The following is a 16,481-nucleotide window of genomic DNA, read 5'->3' as shown; positions in this document are numbered from 1 at the left end:
GCCGAATGTAGAGGCATACACCTTTAATCTGAGCCTCAAGAGGCAGACACAGGTGTTATCTCAGAATTAGAGGTCTACATAGCAAGCTCCAGGCCAGCCAGGACTACATGAAATCCTATCTCAAAAAGAAAAAAAAGAAAGGAAGAAATACAGAACTTGAAAGCTTCCCACCCACCCACCCCAACTAATGCTCTCAGCCTTCCTGAGTGCAGATAGCCTGCATGAATATGAACTTTCTCTTTCCTTAACCTGCTGTATATTTAGATTCATTTTCTTTCTTTCCCTAATCTAAGGATTTGTACCTGGCAGGCAAGTGCTCTCCCATTCAGCTATATTTTAAGAAGTGACTGAACAAAAAGAAAAGACTTGCCTTTGTATTTATCAATTTCCAAAGATTACAAATGTAGCAGAAATTAGCAGAGAAATTATCAACCTGCCACCTAAGAGGCCTAGTCATTTAAACAAACACCCTACTTCAAGTGGCATCGTCATAGCCACTTACTTCCCAGAACGGATAATTTGCCCTCCCACAACATGGGCTCTTTCCCTTAATGAACATCCAGCAATGGAAACCTTTGTGGAGAAAACCCAACACCTAGACAAGTCAATTTTCCTACCTGACATAACATCTTCTGCTAATTCCTTCTCTCTTTCAATTTTTTCCTCTAGAGTTGCAATGCAGAATTCATAGCCAGCAAGGGCGAATTCCTGTCTGGAAACAAGTATCAACAATCAATCAGCTGTGCTCACCTTTTCTCAACTCCTCTTTATCCTCATAGTTATAGCTCTGGTCTAAGCATTATCAATAGGGGGAAGTTTGTATCTATCTCTGGGCTGTCAATCTGCATTTCCCCAAAGTCTGTTTGCTTTTAAGTCATTTATTTAATTAAGGGATGCTGCCAACATTTTCACTGCTGTATAACCCCTAGTCTTTCCTTATCTCCCACTACAGAGTTTCAAGTCTGTCTCTCCACATGGCAAAGCCCCACCCTGAGGCTCAGACTCCTGGCCCAGAGGTTCCCAACTGTTGCCATCATGCACTTCTGGGAAACTCTGGGGGCTGAACATTTCTCTCAAGCTGTGTTTTGCCTTATTTGACATTTATTCTATGGAAAAAATACTAGCTATGACACGGGAGGGCTTGACGACCGTCCTGGGCCCTGAGATGAACTGAGGAGACACACAAGCACCCAGATCGATGCTGGATAGCTTCTACAGAGATGCAGAGGAACATGAAGAAATTCCTTCTTCAACTCCAGTTCTTGCTCTTTCACACTGGTTCTACTTTCTTACCACAACTGACATTGTGAAGTTCATGCTTTATCCTCTAGTACTTTGCCAGGAAGGATCTGATGAGCCACTGTTCTGCTTTATTCTCAGAATAAAGCATCTTCTTCCTTCTCCAGTCCCAAACCTTGGTAGAAGAGACGCCTCCAGCCCCATGGTAAGAGAGGCTGCCACAAGATGCTGTCCAAGTAAAAGGTCTACAGACAACTCCCTATCTCGGCCTTTTCCTGCAGTACCCAGGGCCTCAAATATGCTAGGCAAGCACTCCAACACTGAGCTACACCCCAACACTCAGTCAGTGTTTTCTTATCTCATGCTTCCATTAACAAAACAACATGAAAAAAGTAAAGCAACTTAAGTACTAATTGTTAATAGATACTGTAAAAGCTTTCAGCTCCGTCAGACTTATGAACCTTTCTTATTTTTCAGCATTCATCATTTATTTGCTTTGAACTTCTACTTGTCAGAGGAACTGAGACATCATTAACATCTAGACCTGTAGGATGCTACTATCAAGAGTAGCCACAACTGCAATGTTCTCTGGCACCAGTCAAACTTGAAACTCAAGATTTAAGTCAAGAGCTATGTTGTGTTTTATGTCTGTAACCCAGGCTAGCCTATGTTACAAAACAAGCCCCCATCTCAAAACCCAGAGACTCGAAGTCAAAGTCCCACAGAAGTTCCAGCCTATCTAGTACCCAATCAACATTCAGAGAAACTAAGAAGGCTGACAAAAATGGAGTTGTTGACTAGAACAGAGGTCAGAGTTGGGACCTTTACCACAAAGAGCAACTTTTTTGAATTGCATCCAGGTTGATGTGACATCAAATCTCGGGCATTAACCTCTGCAGCAGCTAAAAATCTAAAGGAAACCAGCCTTACTTCTCTCTCTAAACCCACTCCCAAAATAGAACTCTGGAGATGTTCCTGATTTACATCCTCTGTGCCCGCCCTCGCACTCTACCTAGAGACAAATGAAAGGCCGTGCCGGGTACCGTTCTGTCATCTAGAACCAAGGAACCGCTGAAACAATGCCCTTATACCAGCTTCGGAGGCAAACACGTGGGGCATTTTCCGGACTGATGATTGATATGGGTGGTGCCTACACCAGGTGATTCTAAGGTATATAAGAAAGCAAACTGAGCAAGCCAAGGTGGGCAAACCAGTAAGCAGTGTTTCTCCAGGGCTTCTGCTTCAGTTCCAGCCTCTAGGTTTCTGCTTTGAATTTCTGCCATGACTTCTACAGTGATACTGTGTGACCTAACAGTTATAAAATAAAATAAACCCTTTCCTCCCCAAGTCACTTTTGGTCACGGTGTTTGACTATAGCAAAAGCAACCCCGACTAAGACGTAAATTGGTACCAGGACCATGAGGTATGGCTGACAGACCTGGTCACATTGTTTGGGGGCAACTGTGGAAGGACACTGAACCTTTAGTCTGGGAAAGTCACTCAATGCTCAGAACTTAACAGGCTGTTGTGGTAGCATGGAAGATAGGAATGGAAGACAGGAATGCTAAAGAGATGCAGACGAATGAGGCCTGACCTGGGATGTTTCAGAGGGAAACAAGGACTGTCAGAGCCGTTTGGATGCTTTTTTGTAGTAAGAATCTGTGATTTCGCCAGATGGTAGTGGCGCACGCCTTTAATCCTAGCAGAGCCAGGTGGAGCTCTGTGAGTTCGAGGCCAGCCTGGTCTACAGAGCGAGATCCAGGACAGGCACCAAAACTACACGGAGAAACCCTGTCTAGAAAAATCAAAAAAAAAAAAAAAAAAAAAAAAATCTGTGGTTTCTCATCAGCTGAAGCTGAAGAATCAGCTGTGATTACAGAAGACCAGCACCATTCCCATGAAGGGAAGCCTGTGCTTTGCTGGAACAGTCAATGGCACTTAGTCAAAGCTGAGACATTAGGGTGACTTTACTACCAGTATCACTGAGGTGAAATACTCTGGAGCTGTTTCCTGAGGGTCAACACATGGAAGCTGTGGTCCAGAGGGAGCCAAGGCTGCATCTCGTGCTGGCAGCCAAACTTGGTAAGAGTCACCCAGGTAGTACTGGTTTTGAAGACATGAAAGGGTCATGGGTAACAGCTTTGGCCCTGCATGGCAAGGGTGGAGTCCCTGCACATGGTGAAAGTGCAGCCTCAGTTGCAGTGAAGACCCCAGCATATTGGAGATTAATATCATAGGACAACTGCCAAGGACAGGAGCAACTGTGGAGTGGAGCTGACCCAAGCTTATACGCTATGAATGGAGGGGAGGAAGAGCTGGAGCTGCCCAACCCTTTGGAGACCAGATCTTGAGTCTCAAATATAACAGCTATTTATACTTATGAGAAGAATTGGGTTTTGCTTTGATTTGATCATAACTGTGCCCTGGTTCTTCCCTTAGAATAGAAAGTACGGAACTTACTTTGGTTTTACAGAAACCCACAGTTGGATGTTTTAAAGTGGCTGAATTTGAAAGCATTTGAATTTTTTTTTTAAGACTGTACAATTTTTAAAGTTATGTTATGTTTTAGGCCAGGCGTGACAATACACACCTTTAATTCCAGCATTCAGATAGCAGAGGCCAGCCTGGTCTACACAGTGAGTATCAGAACAGCTAGGGCTGACCCTGTCTCAAAAAAGATTGTTTTATTTTGTGACAATAACATTAATATGACTTCTTGGGGACAAGTGCACTAGGAAAGGTTCCATGTGAACAGTGATGTGTGTCTGTCAAGGAGACGAGGGGTCAATCATGCTATTTTTTTTTGTCACCATGACACAATCTAGAGTTAAGGACGGACTCTCAGCTGAGGAGATTATCCATTAGATTATCCTGTAAGCAAATTTGTGTGTGTGTGTGTGGGGGGGGCGTCATTTCCTTGATCGACAATTGACATGGCAGGGCCCAGCCCACTGTGGGTAGTGTTACCCAAGGCAGACAGTCCTGGGGTATATAAGAAAGCAAACTGAGCGAGCCAAGAAAAGCAAGCCAGTAGGCATCACTCCTCCAAGGCTTCTGCTTCAGTTCCTGCCTCAACTCTCTGCTTTGGCTTCCCTCAATAGACTGTATTTTATCACAGCAAAAGATATCTAAGACAAGGGTCCTTAAGGCCTCATGGGTTTCTAGCTTTTAGCAACATCTAAACTGTTTCCTAAAGCCTTCCATCTAGCTGATGGGCCTTTTCTTCTTTACAAGAATTTAGGGTCACTTGTGATGGTACACACCTTTAATCCCAGCACTCAGGAAGCAGAGACAAGTATGAGTTTGAGGCCAGCCTGGTCTACATAGCGAGTTCCAGGATAGCCAGCGCAACATAAAGAAGCCCTGTCTCTAAAATGAATTTAAAAAAAACAAAAAACAAAAAACAAAAACAAAAACAAAACAAGACCTTATCTACTATTTTTAAACCTAATTCCTAACTTCCATATACAGACTTCCCTCTGCCACTGGCTATACCTCCTCCAAAATCCTACCAATGATTACTTCCACATGCTCTGAAGACACTGAAACAAAACGTCTAATTCCACGTACAGCCACTTGTGCTGGTTACCTTTATGACAACTAGATACAAGCTAGAGTTATCTAAGAGGAGGGAACCTCAACTGAGAAAATGCCTCCATTAAGTGGGTTGTAGATGAACATGTGGGGCATTTTCTTAGTGACTGATGTGGATGGCACCACCCTGGACTGGTGGTCTTGGGTGCTCTAAGAAATCAGGCTGAGCAAAGCAGTAAGCAGTACCCCTCCATGGCATCTGCCTAAGTTCCTGCCTCCAGGTTCCTGTCCATTTTGAGTTCCTGCCTTGGTTTCCCTCCATATATACATGCCAAATAAACCCTTTCCTTCCCAAGTTGCTTTTGGTCATGTTTTAACACAACAAAAGAAAACCTAACTGAGACAACACTTATTTTCCAGAACGGATAGTAAGCTGAGCCAGAGATAACCCAAGAGTAATCCTCACCATTTAACCTCATACTTAACTTCCTCTTTGGCTGGTAGCAGCAGAGTGGTTTCTTTGTGTCTATTACGCTGTGGTACTTTTTACACTGTTCCCTTTGCGTCTAGGAAGAGTTAACTACAGGTCTCACTCCACTTCCCTTCTCATTTCAAGCAAGAATCAAGTATCTGACTAGCTATCAGTGCAGTTACAGGGAGGAGGGCTGCGTTCTGCCCAGGTAAACAGAAACAGAAGGAGGGAAACCGGAAAGGCCTCCAAACTACGAAGATGGGAAACACAACCCTGAGGGTGACACTCCATTCCTGGATGATTGACAGGTAAATTTAAGATTCTATAAAACCCCAAGGTCTGAGTGTTCTGCTCATCACTCTACTACCTGGTTACTGCCACATCTATATTCTGATCATACTTACTTATTCTGAGCAGCATAGATACTGGCCAGCTTCAGAGAGATTTCAATAATCGCATTGTCTTCCTGTTGGTACCAAAAAAAACAAGGAATTTCATGAAAAGTAAAATTTTCTTATGGAGTATTTCCAACTTCTCTACTGAATTTGGCCTCAAAGCCAGTATTTCTTCCTTTAAAGGAATTAACCAACTATGAATTCTTTGGCAATCATCACTCAGAATCTGAAATACTAGCCATTTTTTACAGGCCTAAGGGTGAAATAACCACTTTTTTGGTCAAAGTACCTATGTGTTAGGCCTGGGGCTACAGGGTATCCTGGTTGTTTTTTTGGTCAACTAGACACAAGCTACAGTTATCTGAAAAAAGGAACCTCAATTGAGAAAAATGCCTCCATCAGACTGTATGTACAGAAGTCTGCGGGGCATTTTACTGATTAATGACTGCTGGGGGAGTGTCCAGCTCACTGTGGGTGGTATAAGAAAGCAGGCTGAGTGAGCCACAGAAAGCAAGCCAGTCAGAAGCAGTTCTCCATGTCCTCTGCTTCTGTTCCTGCTTCCAGGTTCCTGCCCAGACTTCCCTCAGTGATGGACTGTTTAAGATGAAATAAACCCTTTCTTCCCTAAGTTTCTTTTGCCCATGGTGTTTATCACAGCCACAGAAACCCCGAAGGGACTTTTCCTTAGCGGCTTCCACGAGGAGGCAATATTAGACAGTGTCCTTACCTGTTTCATACCTCCTCCAAGCAGGTAGCTCATGGTTGCTTTAAAAAGTTGTTCTGCCTAAAAGCATAAGGATTTTTTTAAACCATCTATATATGACCCTTGTTTATAAGTACCAATCTAATGTGCATGCACGAACACACACACACACACACACATACACACACACACACACACACACACACACACACACACACACAAATATAGGGAGCATTGAAACTCTTATAAAGGGACCAAAAGATCAAGACCTCACATCTCTGTACCTTAAAGTACCCTGTGATGAGTGGAAACTAACTTTAAGAGATTAATCACCTGAACCAATGTGACAGGCTGGAAACTGAACCCTAATATTCACCCTATCAAGTTTTTAAAATATCCTCCATTTTTGAATCAGCTTTCCTTACAATTAGGTGTGATCATACCACTGACTTAAGTTCTGGCTAATAGTAACAGGCAGAGAATGTCAACACCTTTAAGACATTTCACAAGGATGCTGCTTGCACCGAATTCTCCCCTTTTCCCTTCCCTCAGGCTGCATGAGTCAGCTCACTCACGCAGATGAAGACATACCTTAAGATGAACCACACAACAGAGATGCCTAATCTGCTTTTACTCTTTGGCCTACCCGTGGGCTAATCAATTAAAAAGAAACATACCTGTATCTTGAGTCACTGTGCTTTGGGGACCTTTTTGAGGAATAACATACCCTTACTGTTACAGTTCCCTTCAGGAGTTACCAATTCAAGATATTACAGAGTGATTGACTTACATTTTCAAGTTGCCCTCGGATAAATGCTAAGTTGGCCATCTGAAAACAAATTATAAATAGCTGTTCAATTCAGAGCACTGCAATTCACACAGATTTTAAAAAAAACTTTAAGTGAAAGATTCTTTCCTGTTTTCACAATCTTAAAAAAAAAGTTCAAATCAGAGAAACTCTGTCACCAGTCAATCTTGTAGCTCAATACAGCAATGAGAGAAGCACAGAACTTATTTTATACATTCTGTTGGAAGCAACTAAACCCAGATCTACTCAACACTGAAGAGAAAAACACTAAGACAGCTGTTTCTTTCTGGTCTGAAATTATAAGTGACTCCGTAGAGGATACACAAACTAAAACCAATAGGAAACAAGAACCTTCCTTCGGGATATCTTGGGAGTCAGGAAATAAAATAGGAGGAGCACTCTGTCAGCATCCACCCTTCCTCATCAAGAGCTCAAACTGGTCAGAGGAGTTACCAAGTCGTAAGTGTAAGAGATGGCTTTCTTGTTGTCACTCTGATACGCAAGGCGAAGAGCATCATGCAAAATTAGCTCCGCTGCTTCTGGCTCATCTTTCATCATGCTCAACTAAAAAGAGAAGACAAAGAAAACGGTAAATGAAAGGTAAGGAGAGCAGGTGTGCACGCTGCTCCAGAGTAGACATATCGTCATACGGTAAGGAAGTTATTGGCTCATCATCTATTTCCTGAATCCCCACCATGTCCAGGTACCACGCTGACAGAGGTGGACAGACAGACCAGCCTCCTTGCATCTAGGTGTGCTCATGTAACAACAAAGTTTTGACTAACAGACCAGACAGAAGAAAGGTGAGCAATCTCTAGTTTTTTCCTCCTCCTGAGACAGAGACCAGGCTGACTTCAAACCTACAGAGATCTGCCTGCCTCTGCCTCCTGAGTGCTGTGGCCCAAGGTGTGTGCCACCTCACCTGACACTGTATTTACTTTACAAGGAAGCTGCTTGCCTTTCACTTTCCTTTCCTCTTCCTGTAGATTATAAGGGACCACAGAGAACAAGCAGGCTTAAGTAAAACGCATGAGAAAAGCAATGAAGAAAAACAACACAAAGAACAAGGGGATCTCATCAACGAAATCAGGGAACCGTTCAAGAAAATGAGAGTAAAAATGAGGTAAGGAGATTAGAATTATTTGTCCAAATAACAAAATGGACAGAAGAATGACCCCAACAGAGATAATGAGGCTCCTACAGGCTGGAAAGAACGGTTCCTCAGAAGAAATGCAAGGAAGGACAGTGAGTCACAGAGTTACTGCCACAGGAGGGTGACAGCTGGCTTAGATCACTTCCAGTCCTGCAGCCCATGACAGGTTTGTTTCCTCACAGACAGGGTGAGAAGTCACTCAATTATCAGGCAAGAAGGCACTATGCTCTGGTTTACATTCTCAAAGCATCCCTCAGATTGCTGCATGGAGAAAGGATTACAGTGGGGCATGAGAACACGACCACTGTGGGGAAGGCCGGGGGAAATGGAGGCGGGGTTGAGAAGTGTTTTGATTTTGATGGCACTGTGAGTATTGCTGTGTAACTGGGACTAATCAAAAACGCACTTCAAGAACCACTATGATTTTTTTTTTTTCAGGCTGGTTTTTCCGTTGGTAAAGAGAAGACTGTTTAGGAACATATCTGGGGGGAGGCATTTAAGAATAAGTTCTTAGTTCGGAGCGTGCTAAGTCTGAGGTAGCTGGGGCATCACAACAGAGACAGCATGTGAATGGCACACAGTATGTGAACACAAATTTGGACGTTGATGGCATTAAGCCGATACTGAACCCATTGGAAGAGATGAACTAAACCTGGATAGAAAATGTAAACGAATGCGGAGAAACAGATTTAGACGCGAACCAAGAGACATAAACAGCACTAAACTGCATCTTCGGGGCGTCAAGCGTATACTGTGCACGAAATGTAATTTCAGCTAGGCTGGTTAGCTGATTAAAACCACCCCCGCAAAACATCTTCAATCATCAGTACGTTCGGACGACAGAGAAATGCGAGGGTGCCGTCTCCACCTGCACTCACGACTGCAGCGGTTCTGCCGCAGGAGCCACCACGGACTAGCCTGGACGGAGCCCAACCTTCCACCTGGGGCCAATCCATCTCCGGCCCCGGGGAAGAGGAGCAGAGCGAGCGCGCGCGCGCCCGACCGAGCCCCCTCACCTTGGCTCGCTTCAGGAGCCGGATGATCTCGGCCTCCGCCTCGTCTGCCGCGTCCTCCTCTTCCGGCGGCTCCCGCGCCACCGTGGGCCGCGCGAACCAGGCGAACGCTGCAAGAAGCGGCTCAGAGGTCACCGGGACCGGCCCGCGCCCCCGCCCGGGGCCGCCCGGCCCGCCGCCCGGCCCGGCCCCGCCCGGGAGCGCGCCGCTCACCTGCTAACAGCGGCAGCAGTCCCTGGCCCCGCGCCGGCGCGCCTCGGCCCCGCAGCCCCCCGGCGCCCGGCCCCGTGTCGCCCGCCCGCTCGGGCAGCAGGCGCGCCGAGCAGCCTCCGCACCGGCGGCCCGCGGCCCGCAGCAGGGTTCGGCCCAGACGCCAGCGCAGCAGCCGGAACATGCTGCCGACGCGTCCCCGGCGTTCCACCGACCGCGGCTGGCCCGTGACGCCCCGCCTGCCCGCATGCGCGGTGACGTCTGCTGACGTCACGCCGCCCCGCCCCGCCCCGCCTCCAGGCCTGGGGCGCGCGAGGCGTTCGCTGCGCCGCGGAGGAGAGACGCGGGCGGCGCGCCATGGCCGCCACGCTGCCGGAGGTCGTGGAGGAGCTCCTGAGCGAGATGGCCGCCGCCGTGCGGGACGGCGCGAGAAGTACGGCCCCCGAGGGCTTGTTTATTCTTACCCCGCACGGTTCTGCTTCTAAAGCCTGTGCTCGTGAGGGCGTTTCACTGAACACAGGAATTGGAGGGACTAAGACGTTAGATCCCCGGGGTGCGAGCGGGCCGGTGGGAACCCCGGGTGCTGGAGAGAGCCGCTGCGTACACCCTAGGAGTAGGCAGGGGCCAGGGATTCGGAATGGCAGAAGCGTAGGCAGTTTTGAGCTACTCAAAATCTTTTTCCACAATCCGTGACGCAAGGTTTAATCATAATGCTATGGTATACTTTGTTTAGAAAACTATTCCAGGGTCTCAAAACCTAAACACCTAGCAGTTGAAAAATACTTTTTGCCGGTGGCCAGCAGAGGGCGCCCTATGCCTGTCTTCAGCGAAATGACCAAACGATGTATTTTTGCACAGCAGTAGGAGATCTACTAGGTAGCTCAGCTAGAAGACCGCTTGCCTAGCCACGCATTGAGCCGCCGTGGATCACCACCACCGCTTAAGACCAGGCACAAGGCTGGAATCGCCGCACTTGGGAAATGGAGACAATCAGAAGTTCAAAGTCAGCCTCAGCTACATAGTGCTAGGCCTGATGGGCTACTGGAGACTTGTCTCTAAAACGGGAGAGGGGAGGACAGGGCGGGATTCTTGTAGAATGTAGACTAATCAGCACTCTTCCAAAAATGGCGCCTCTAAATAAGTCAAATTCGAGCTCAAAACTGCTATTATCCATTCACTGTGCTCTGTGAAAGGGTTTGAGTTACTGCTTTAAAGGCGTGAGAAAAATAATGTTCTCAGATTCGGCCATCCAGGTATTCAAACACGTTTTCGTTCCAGAAAAGTTGTGAGGGTGTCAGTCTGTTGTGAGTGAGCTCTTGCTTCCTGGATTTGACCGTAGGTGTTCTGAGCTTTACAGGAACATTGCCAGTACCGGGCTGTTTGGTGAGAATGGGTTAATCCATATGCCAACAACTGAGGGGGACCGCACTGACACTTGACGCCCCTGGCTCAGGAACAGAGTCATGATTCCTGCTGACTTTCAGTAGAGCCGTTTCCTGCTGTTTGGAAATCTTGGTTCCTCCTAATCCCCGCTCTTCATTGGTAACCTTGCAGAAGAAAAGTCCGGGTTGCATGTGCATGTTGTATGAGCTTGTTGGAGCTGAGCCGTGTAGGAAGCTATGGTTTCCTTTCCCGTGTAACTTGGTCTCCCTGAGCTTAGCTTTGTATGCTTGTTTAGCTTTTTACATATGTATGCTTACTTAAACCTCAAAATTTTTGCCACTGTTACAAATCTCCACTCAAAATGTTAAGGTTAAAAGACTTTTTATCAGTTCCATTTTTCCTAAAGAAGTTTGTCCAGGAGCCTGCTGACTTGCCTGGTTTGGACTGGAAGGTGTCTGACCCAGCTGGCTTCTGTGATCTTCCTTCACTATTATGGTCCTGGGAATTCTCTTACCCATTTGGGGTCTTCTGTTTAGCATGTTCTACCATTTTCTTTCCTCTTATTTATTCGCTTCTATATTGTTTCCTGTCTCATTTTATGAAGTGCATACTTAAGTAGGTTCCTGAAGGAGGCAAGAACTGTGTTTTTGAGGCTTTGAATGTCTGAAAAAGGTTGGAAACATTTCTTCAGACATCTGAAAGCATTATTCCATAATCGTCTAGCATTTTGCATCTAGCATTGTTCCTGAATTTTGTCTGTGGCCTTTATTTTCTCTGGGTGTTTGAATTGCAGTTGTTTGTAGGTATCCATGGAGGACTGATTGTAAGTATCACTGATGTACAAGTTCCTTTTGTAACATCACATATAACCCATACTCACTTTCCTCTGTACTTGACTGTGCTTTAAGTCAACTCTAGATTGCTCCCAAAGTTGACCTTTGCAGTGTCAGAGCTGTGCAGGTAGATGATACCCTGTGTTGCTTAGAGTGAATGACAGAAGAATGGCACGTTTAGTAGAGGCTCAGGGGGTTGCGGTGTTGGCAGTGCTGGTTTCTGTTTCTTTTTGTATGGTCTCTTTGTAGCCCAGGCTAGCCTTGAGCTCACAGTGTTCATGCCTGAGCGTTCTGAGTTTCAGTTACTGGTGTATGTCTGGCTTTTCAATTTCTTTTTTAAAAATTTTGTGTGTATGGGTGTTTTGCCTGAATGTGTGTTTCATGTGGATGCAGTGCCCTCAGAGGCCAGAAGATGGCATCAGATCCCTTTGGACTGGACTATGAGGGCGCTGGGACATGAACACTTCTGGTCTTAACTGTTGAGCCATCACTACAGCCCCTCAATTTTTACCTCGTGTTAGTCCACAGATGTTGATTCCCTTGGGTGCAGAGAGCTAGTTATAACTTGTTTATGACCCAGGTTCTCAATCTTCTGATAAGATTTTGTTCAAGTTCCATTTTTATTTATGTGTGTCTGCATGTGTCCATGTACATGTGTGAGGAAGCCCCCAGAGGCCAGAAGGGGGTGTTGGATCAATGGAGCTGGCAGTACAGGCAGGTAAGAACCACCCGGTATGGGTGCTGGAAACCGAACTCCAGCCATCTTCGAGAGCAGCAAGCTCTCTTAACAGAAGGGCCATTGTTTTTGTTTACCACCCCATCATGTGGGCACTCTTGATGGATGTTTGGTTTTTTCTTTCTAGTATTCCTATCACTTGGTTATGGAATGCCCTTTATTGTCCTTCTGCTTCTTGGGAACTTCCTTCAACTGTATCTTCCAGATTTTCTATGAAGTTTTTATTTCTGATGTTATACTTAATTTATACTTTTCTGCTGAAAAAAACCTTGCCCCTCATGCCTGTTTTACTATTGCTTGTTTGTTTGTTCTGATATGGTAATAGGTGTTAGAACTTTCCCTCTGACTAGTGTTTCCTCTCAATAGATTGCTTTCATTGTTTTCGTTTTCTTTCTACTTTGTTGTGATAATTCTTACTTGTCATGTTTAAGAGGAGAAGACCCAAGCAAGGACTTACAGGTGATGACTGTCACTGTGGTTCTTACTGGGTTCTTAGCTGGAGCATCCATTCCATTGTTATTTCCTGTTGGCTTGATCAGGTTCCCCAGTGAGTCTCTTGCCCAGAAGGTGACAGCCTGGGAGAAGAGCTCAGTGGCAGAGGGAAGAAGAGGAGGGCTGATTGCTTATCTTACAAGAGCCATGTTAGGAAGAGAGCACCAAGCCTTCCTGGTTTTGGTGTTTTCTCCTAGTCCAGAAATCCTCTATTAGAGCCTTTCTTGAAAATCAGTGGTCATCTGGCCAGACTGAGGGAGCAACAGCCACCCACAGCTAAAAAAGGAACTGGGGCTGGAGAGATGGCTTAGAGGTTAATAGCACTGACTGCTCTTCCAGAGGACCTGGGGTTCAATTCCCCTCACCCACATGGCAGCTCTCGACTGTCTGTAATTCCACTTCCAGGAGATCCAACATCCTCCTAGAGACCTACATGCAGGAAAAATACCAATGCACATAAAATAAAAATAAATAACTCATTAATAAAACTTTTTTAAAAAAGGAACTGGGACTGATCTTTTTATTATTATTATTATTAATTATTATTATTTTGAGATATGGTCTGTATAGTTTTGGCTGTCTTGGAACTCAATATGTAGACCAGGCTGGCCTTGAACTCACAGAGGTATGCTTGCCTCTATGCTGAGATTAACGGTGTGCACTACTATGCCTACTGGGACTGATCCTTCTTAGACCATTCTCAGAGTCTTATTTTAGAGTTCCTGCCTGATCCCATTTCCAGAGATACCTAGTGTCATGAGTTTCTGAGGTTTCTTTTGAGGGGCTTGTGGAGGAGGGTAGTAGGTTCTGGAATGTGCATCAGACTTCTGCTTGGTTCTCCCTATCATTAGCTTCGGATCCAGATGGCTAGGGTCTGGGAAGTGATAGTCCACTCTGTATGTTTGCAGTGTGTTTTAGCTGTTGTTTCCCCTGCCTTTCTCATCCCTGGGAACTAATGATTGTTTTAATAAATAAGTAAATAAATCCTTTTGTTGTTGTTTCAGTGGGGTTTGGGAAAGGAGTAGAATGGATATAAGGTTCTGTTACATATAGTGGTTGTAGTAGCATCATATTGGTATCCACAAGTCTAACATGATTCACTTTCCTGTTTTATAGTTCCTGATGAACACCTCTCATCGTAAGTACATATTCTTGTTTGATTTTAAAAAGTTACTGCATTTTAAGAGCCAAATCCTTTCAGTACATTTCTTGGTTTTAAAAAATAAGATTAGAGTCATAGCTTGCTGCTATTCCAGAGGACCAGAGTTCTATTCAGAAGGCGCACAACCACCTATAACTCCAGCTCTGGGAGATCCAATATCTTCTTCTGGCCTCTGTGGGCACTGCAGACACATGGTGCAGACTTGTATGTAGGCAAAACTCCCATACACATACATTTTCTTTAATGTTAAAATAAAATAAACAAAATAGACATGGTGGCATACAGATGGAGTTTTCCTGTCCTGGCAGGCGGCTCCCAAATAACCATGCTGACACTTATATTAATTACAATTGCTTGGCCAATAACTCAGGCTTGTTACTGACCAGCTTTTACAATTTAACTCATTTCTATTAATCTATGTTCTGTCCCGAGGTTCATGGTATTTACCTCTATCCCATTATGTGCTTCTGACTCGGCTCGTACTCCATGTGGTTGGCGACTCCTCTGACTCTGTCCTTCCTCATCCCAGCATTCAATCTGTCTCAGGCTGTCTTGCCCAATATCTTCCTGCCTAGCTATTGGCCAATCAGCTTTTTATTAATAATAAGAGCAGTACATATTTACAGTGTACAAAAGGATTATGCTACAGCAGTGGCACATTGTAATCCCAGCACTTGGAAGGTAGCAGGCATGAGGATCAGATGTTCAAGGTCCTTCTCAGCTACACTGGAAGTTTGAAGTCAGTCTGACCTATGCAAGACCTTGTTTCAAAACAAAAACAAAACCGAAAAAAACCTAAGGATTTATAAGGATTTGGAGAGCTGATTCAGTGGTTAAGAGCCTTTGGTTTAGTTCCCAGCACACACATCAGGAGGTTCACAAAGCCTCATATCCTGCTTCTTCTCACTTCCATGGGCATCTGTACATACAGTGCACATGCATATACTCAAGACACATGCATGTACACATAAAGCAAATCTTTTTAAGTAAATGAATAAATAGAAAATAGGCAAATAATAAAAGAATACAAATAGCCAAAAACTTTTAGGGGAAATGATAAATATTACTAATCATCATAAAATGCAAAATAAAGATAATTTTTTTTCTATAAAACTAGCAACCATAGAAAAAATGTTGACAAAATATGGAGAAAGGGATAAGTAATACCCTGTGGTCAGAGATAGTAGAAGGTAACCTGGTGTCTTAGCTACTTTTCTACTACTGTGGCAAACTGTCATGACCAAGGTAACTTATAAAAGAAAGCATTTAATTGGGGGCTTGCTTATCATTTCAGAGGATGAGTCCATGACCATCAGGGTAGGGAGAATGGCAGCAGGCAAGGAGACAGGCATGATGCTAGAGAAGCAGCTGAGAGCTTACATCTGATCCACAAGCACAAGGCAGGGAGAAAGAGCTAATTGGGAATGGCATTGGGAAAGCTCAAAGTCTACCCCCAGTGACACACCTCCTCCAACAAGGCAACACTCCTAATCCTTCCCAAACAGTTCCACCAACTGTGGATCAAGCAATTAAAATGTAGGAACCTACGGGAGCATTCTCAATCCAAACCACCACACCTGGCAACTGGCAATACGGCTTTAAAACATACATATTCTTTGACCTGGATATTCCACTTGTAAGAATGTCTCCCAAGAAAGTAAATGTCCTGTTCATAAAGATTTCACAAGGAGCAGATTCACCCAGTGCTGAATATGACAACAAAACAAGCTGGAAATCATCTACTCAAACATAGTTTAGGGAAGAGTAAAAATGATTCATTTTTACAGTAGAGATTTTTTATAGCCATCAAAAGTAATAAAAGAATATGGTATTTGAGAAATGTTCACAGAAGTCATAAAGCAGACAAAGCCATTTTTAAAATAATTGAAGCTAACTATGGTTAACTCTGATTCAGAGGCTCTTTAGTGGGTTCCATTTCCTTATTTTGTTGACTAAATGTTGACTAAATAAATCTTCATGTATTTGGTATAAGAAATTCAAGTGTTCCTTCTCAATTCTTCCTAGTAATGTTATGTGTGAGACTAGTTTATGGGAAAATGAAGCAATACACCTGTTATATCTTCAACTTGATAAGCTGTGCTGTATCTGCATAGGTACATATACACGGTCATTCCACGTATAATAACATACAAAAACATTAAAAGGAAAGAAACAAGAAATTAGCATGAGATCTGCTGCAGGTGTAGTCCCGAGGAAGAGTATGTTCTGAGCATGTCTGAGGCCCTAGGTTCAGTCTCCAGTGCCAGGGTGGAGAGGAAGGAGGGAGGGCTCAGACAGAGGGAAGAGAATACGTGAGTGCTTGCCGAAGGGCTGAAAAGGGAAGAAAT

General features: G+C 44.6%; 2 protein-coding genes across 4 annotated transcripts in view; one reads left to right on the top strand and one right to left on the bottom strand.

Annotated features, from left to right (window-relative positions):
• The window catches only part of Ttc19 (tetratricopeptide repeat domain 19), a 38,434-nt gene extending 28,686 nt beyond the window's left edge, over positions 1 to 9,748 (bottom strand). The window contains exons 1-7 of one of the 3 annotated variants that reach the window (XM_059270889.1): positions 9,531 to 9,748; positions 9,321 to 9,427; positions 7,605 to 7,715; positions 7,134 to 7,172; positions 6,368 to 6,424; positions 5,650 to 5,711; positions 618 to 712 (exon numbers count right to left, since the gene is read on the bottom strand). In XM_059270889.1, coding sequence (XP_059126872.1) covers positions 618 to 712; positions 5,650 to 5,711; positions 6,368 to 6,424; positions 7,134 to 7,172; positions 7,605 to 7,715; positions 9,321 to 9,427; positions 9,531 to 9,711 — 652 coding nt within the window. In that variant the 5' untranslated portion in view covers positions 9,712 to 9,748. The remainder of the gene's footprint in view (positions 1 to 617; positions 713 to 5,649; positions 5,712 to 6,367; positions 6,425 to 7,133; positions 7,173 to 7,604; positions 7,716 to 9,320; positions 9,428 to 9,530) is intronic. The other 2 variants (XM_059270888.1, XM_059270891.1) reach the window with 2 other exon arrangements.
• Positions 9,749 to 9,814: 66 nt separating this feature from the next.
• The window catches only part of Zswim7 (zinc finger SWIM-type containing 7), a 15,765-nt gene continuing 9,098 nt past the window's right edge, over positions 9,815 to 16,481 (top strand). The window contains exons 1-2 of the mRNA XM_059270867.1: positions 9,815 to 9,960; positions 14,088 to 14,109. Of these exons, the coding sequence (XP_059126850.1) occupies positions 9,885 to 9,960; positions 14,088 to 14,109 (98 nt within the window). The 5' untranslated portion in view covers positions 9,815 to 9,884. The remainder of the gene's footprint in view (positions 9,961 to 14,087; positions 14,110 to 16,481) is intronic.

This window comes from Peromyscus eremicus, chromosome 8a, assembly GCF_949786415.1.
Source record: "Peromyscus eremicus chromosome 8a, PerEre_H2_v1, whole genome shotgun sequence".
NCBI lineage: Eukaryota > Metazoa > Chordata > Mammalia > Rodentia > Cricetidae > Peromyscus > Peromyscus eremicus.
The sequence above is the reverse complement of the archived record's forward strand: the minus strand, read 5'-3'. Positions and strand labels throughout refer to the sequence as shown.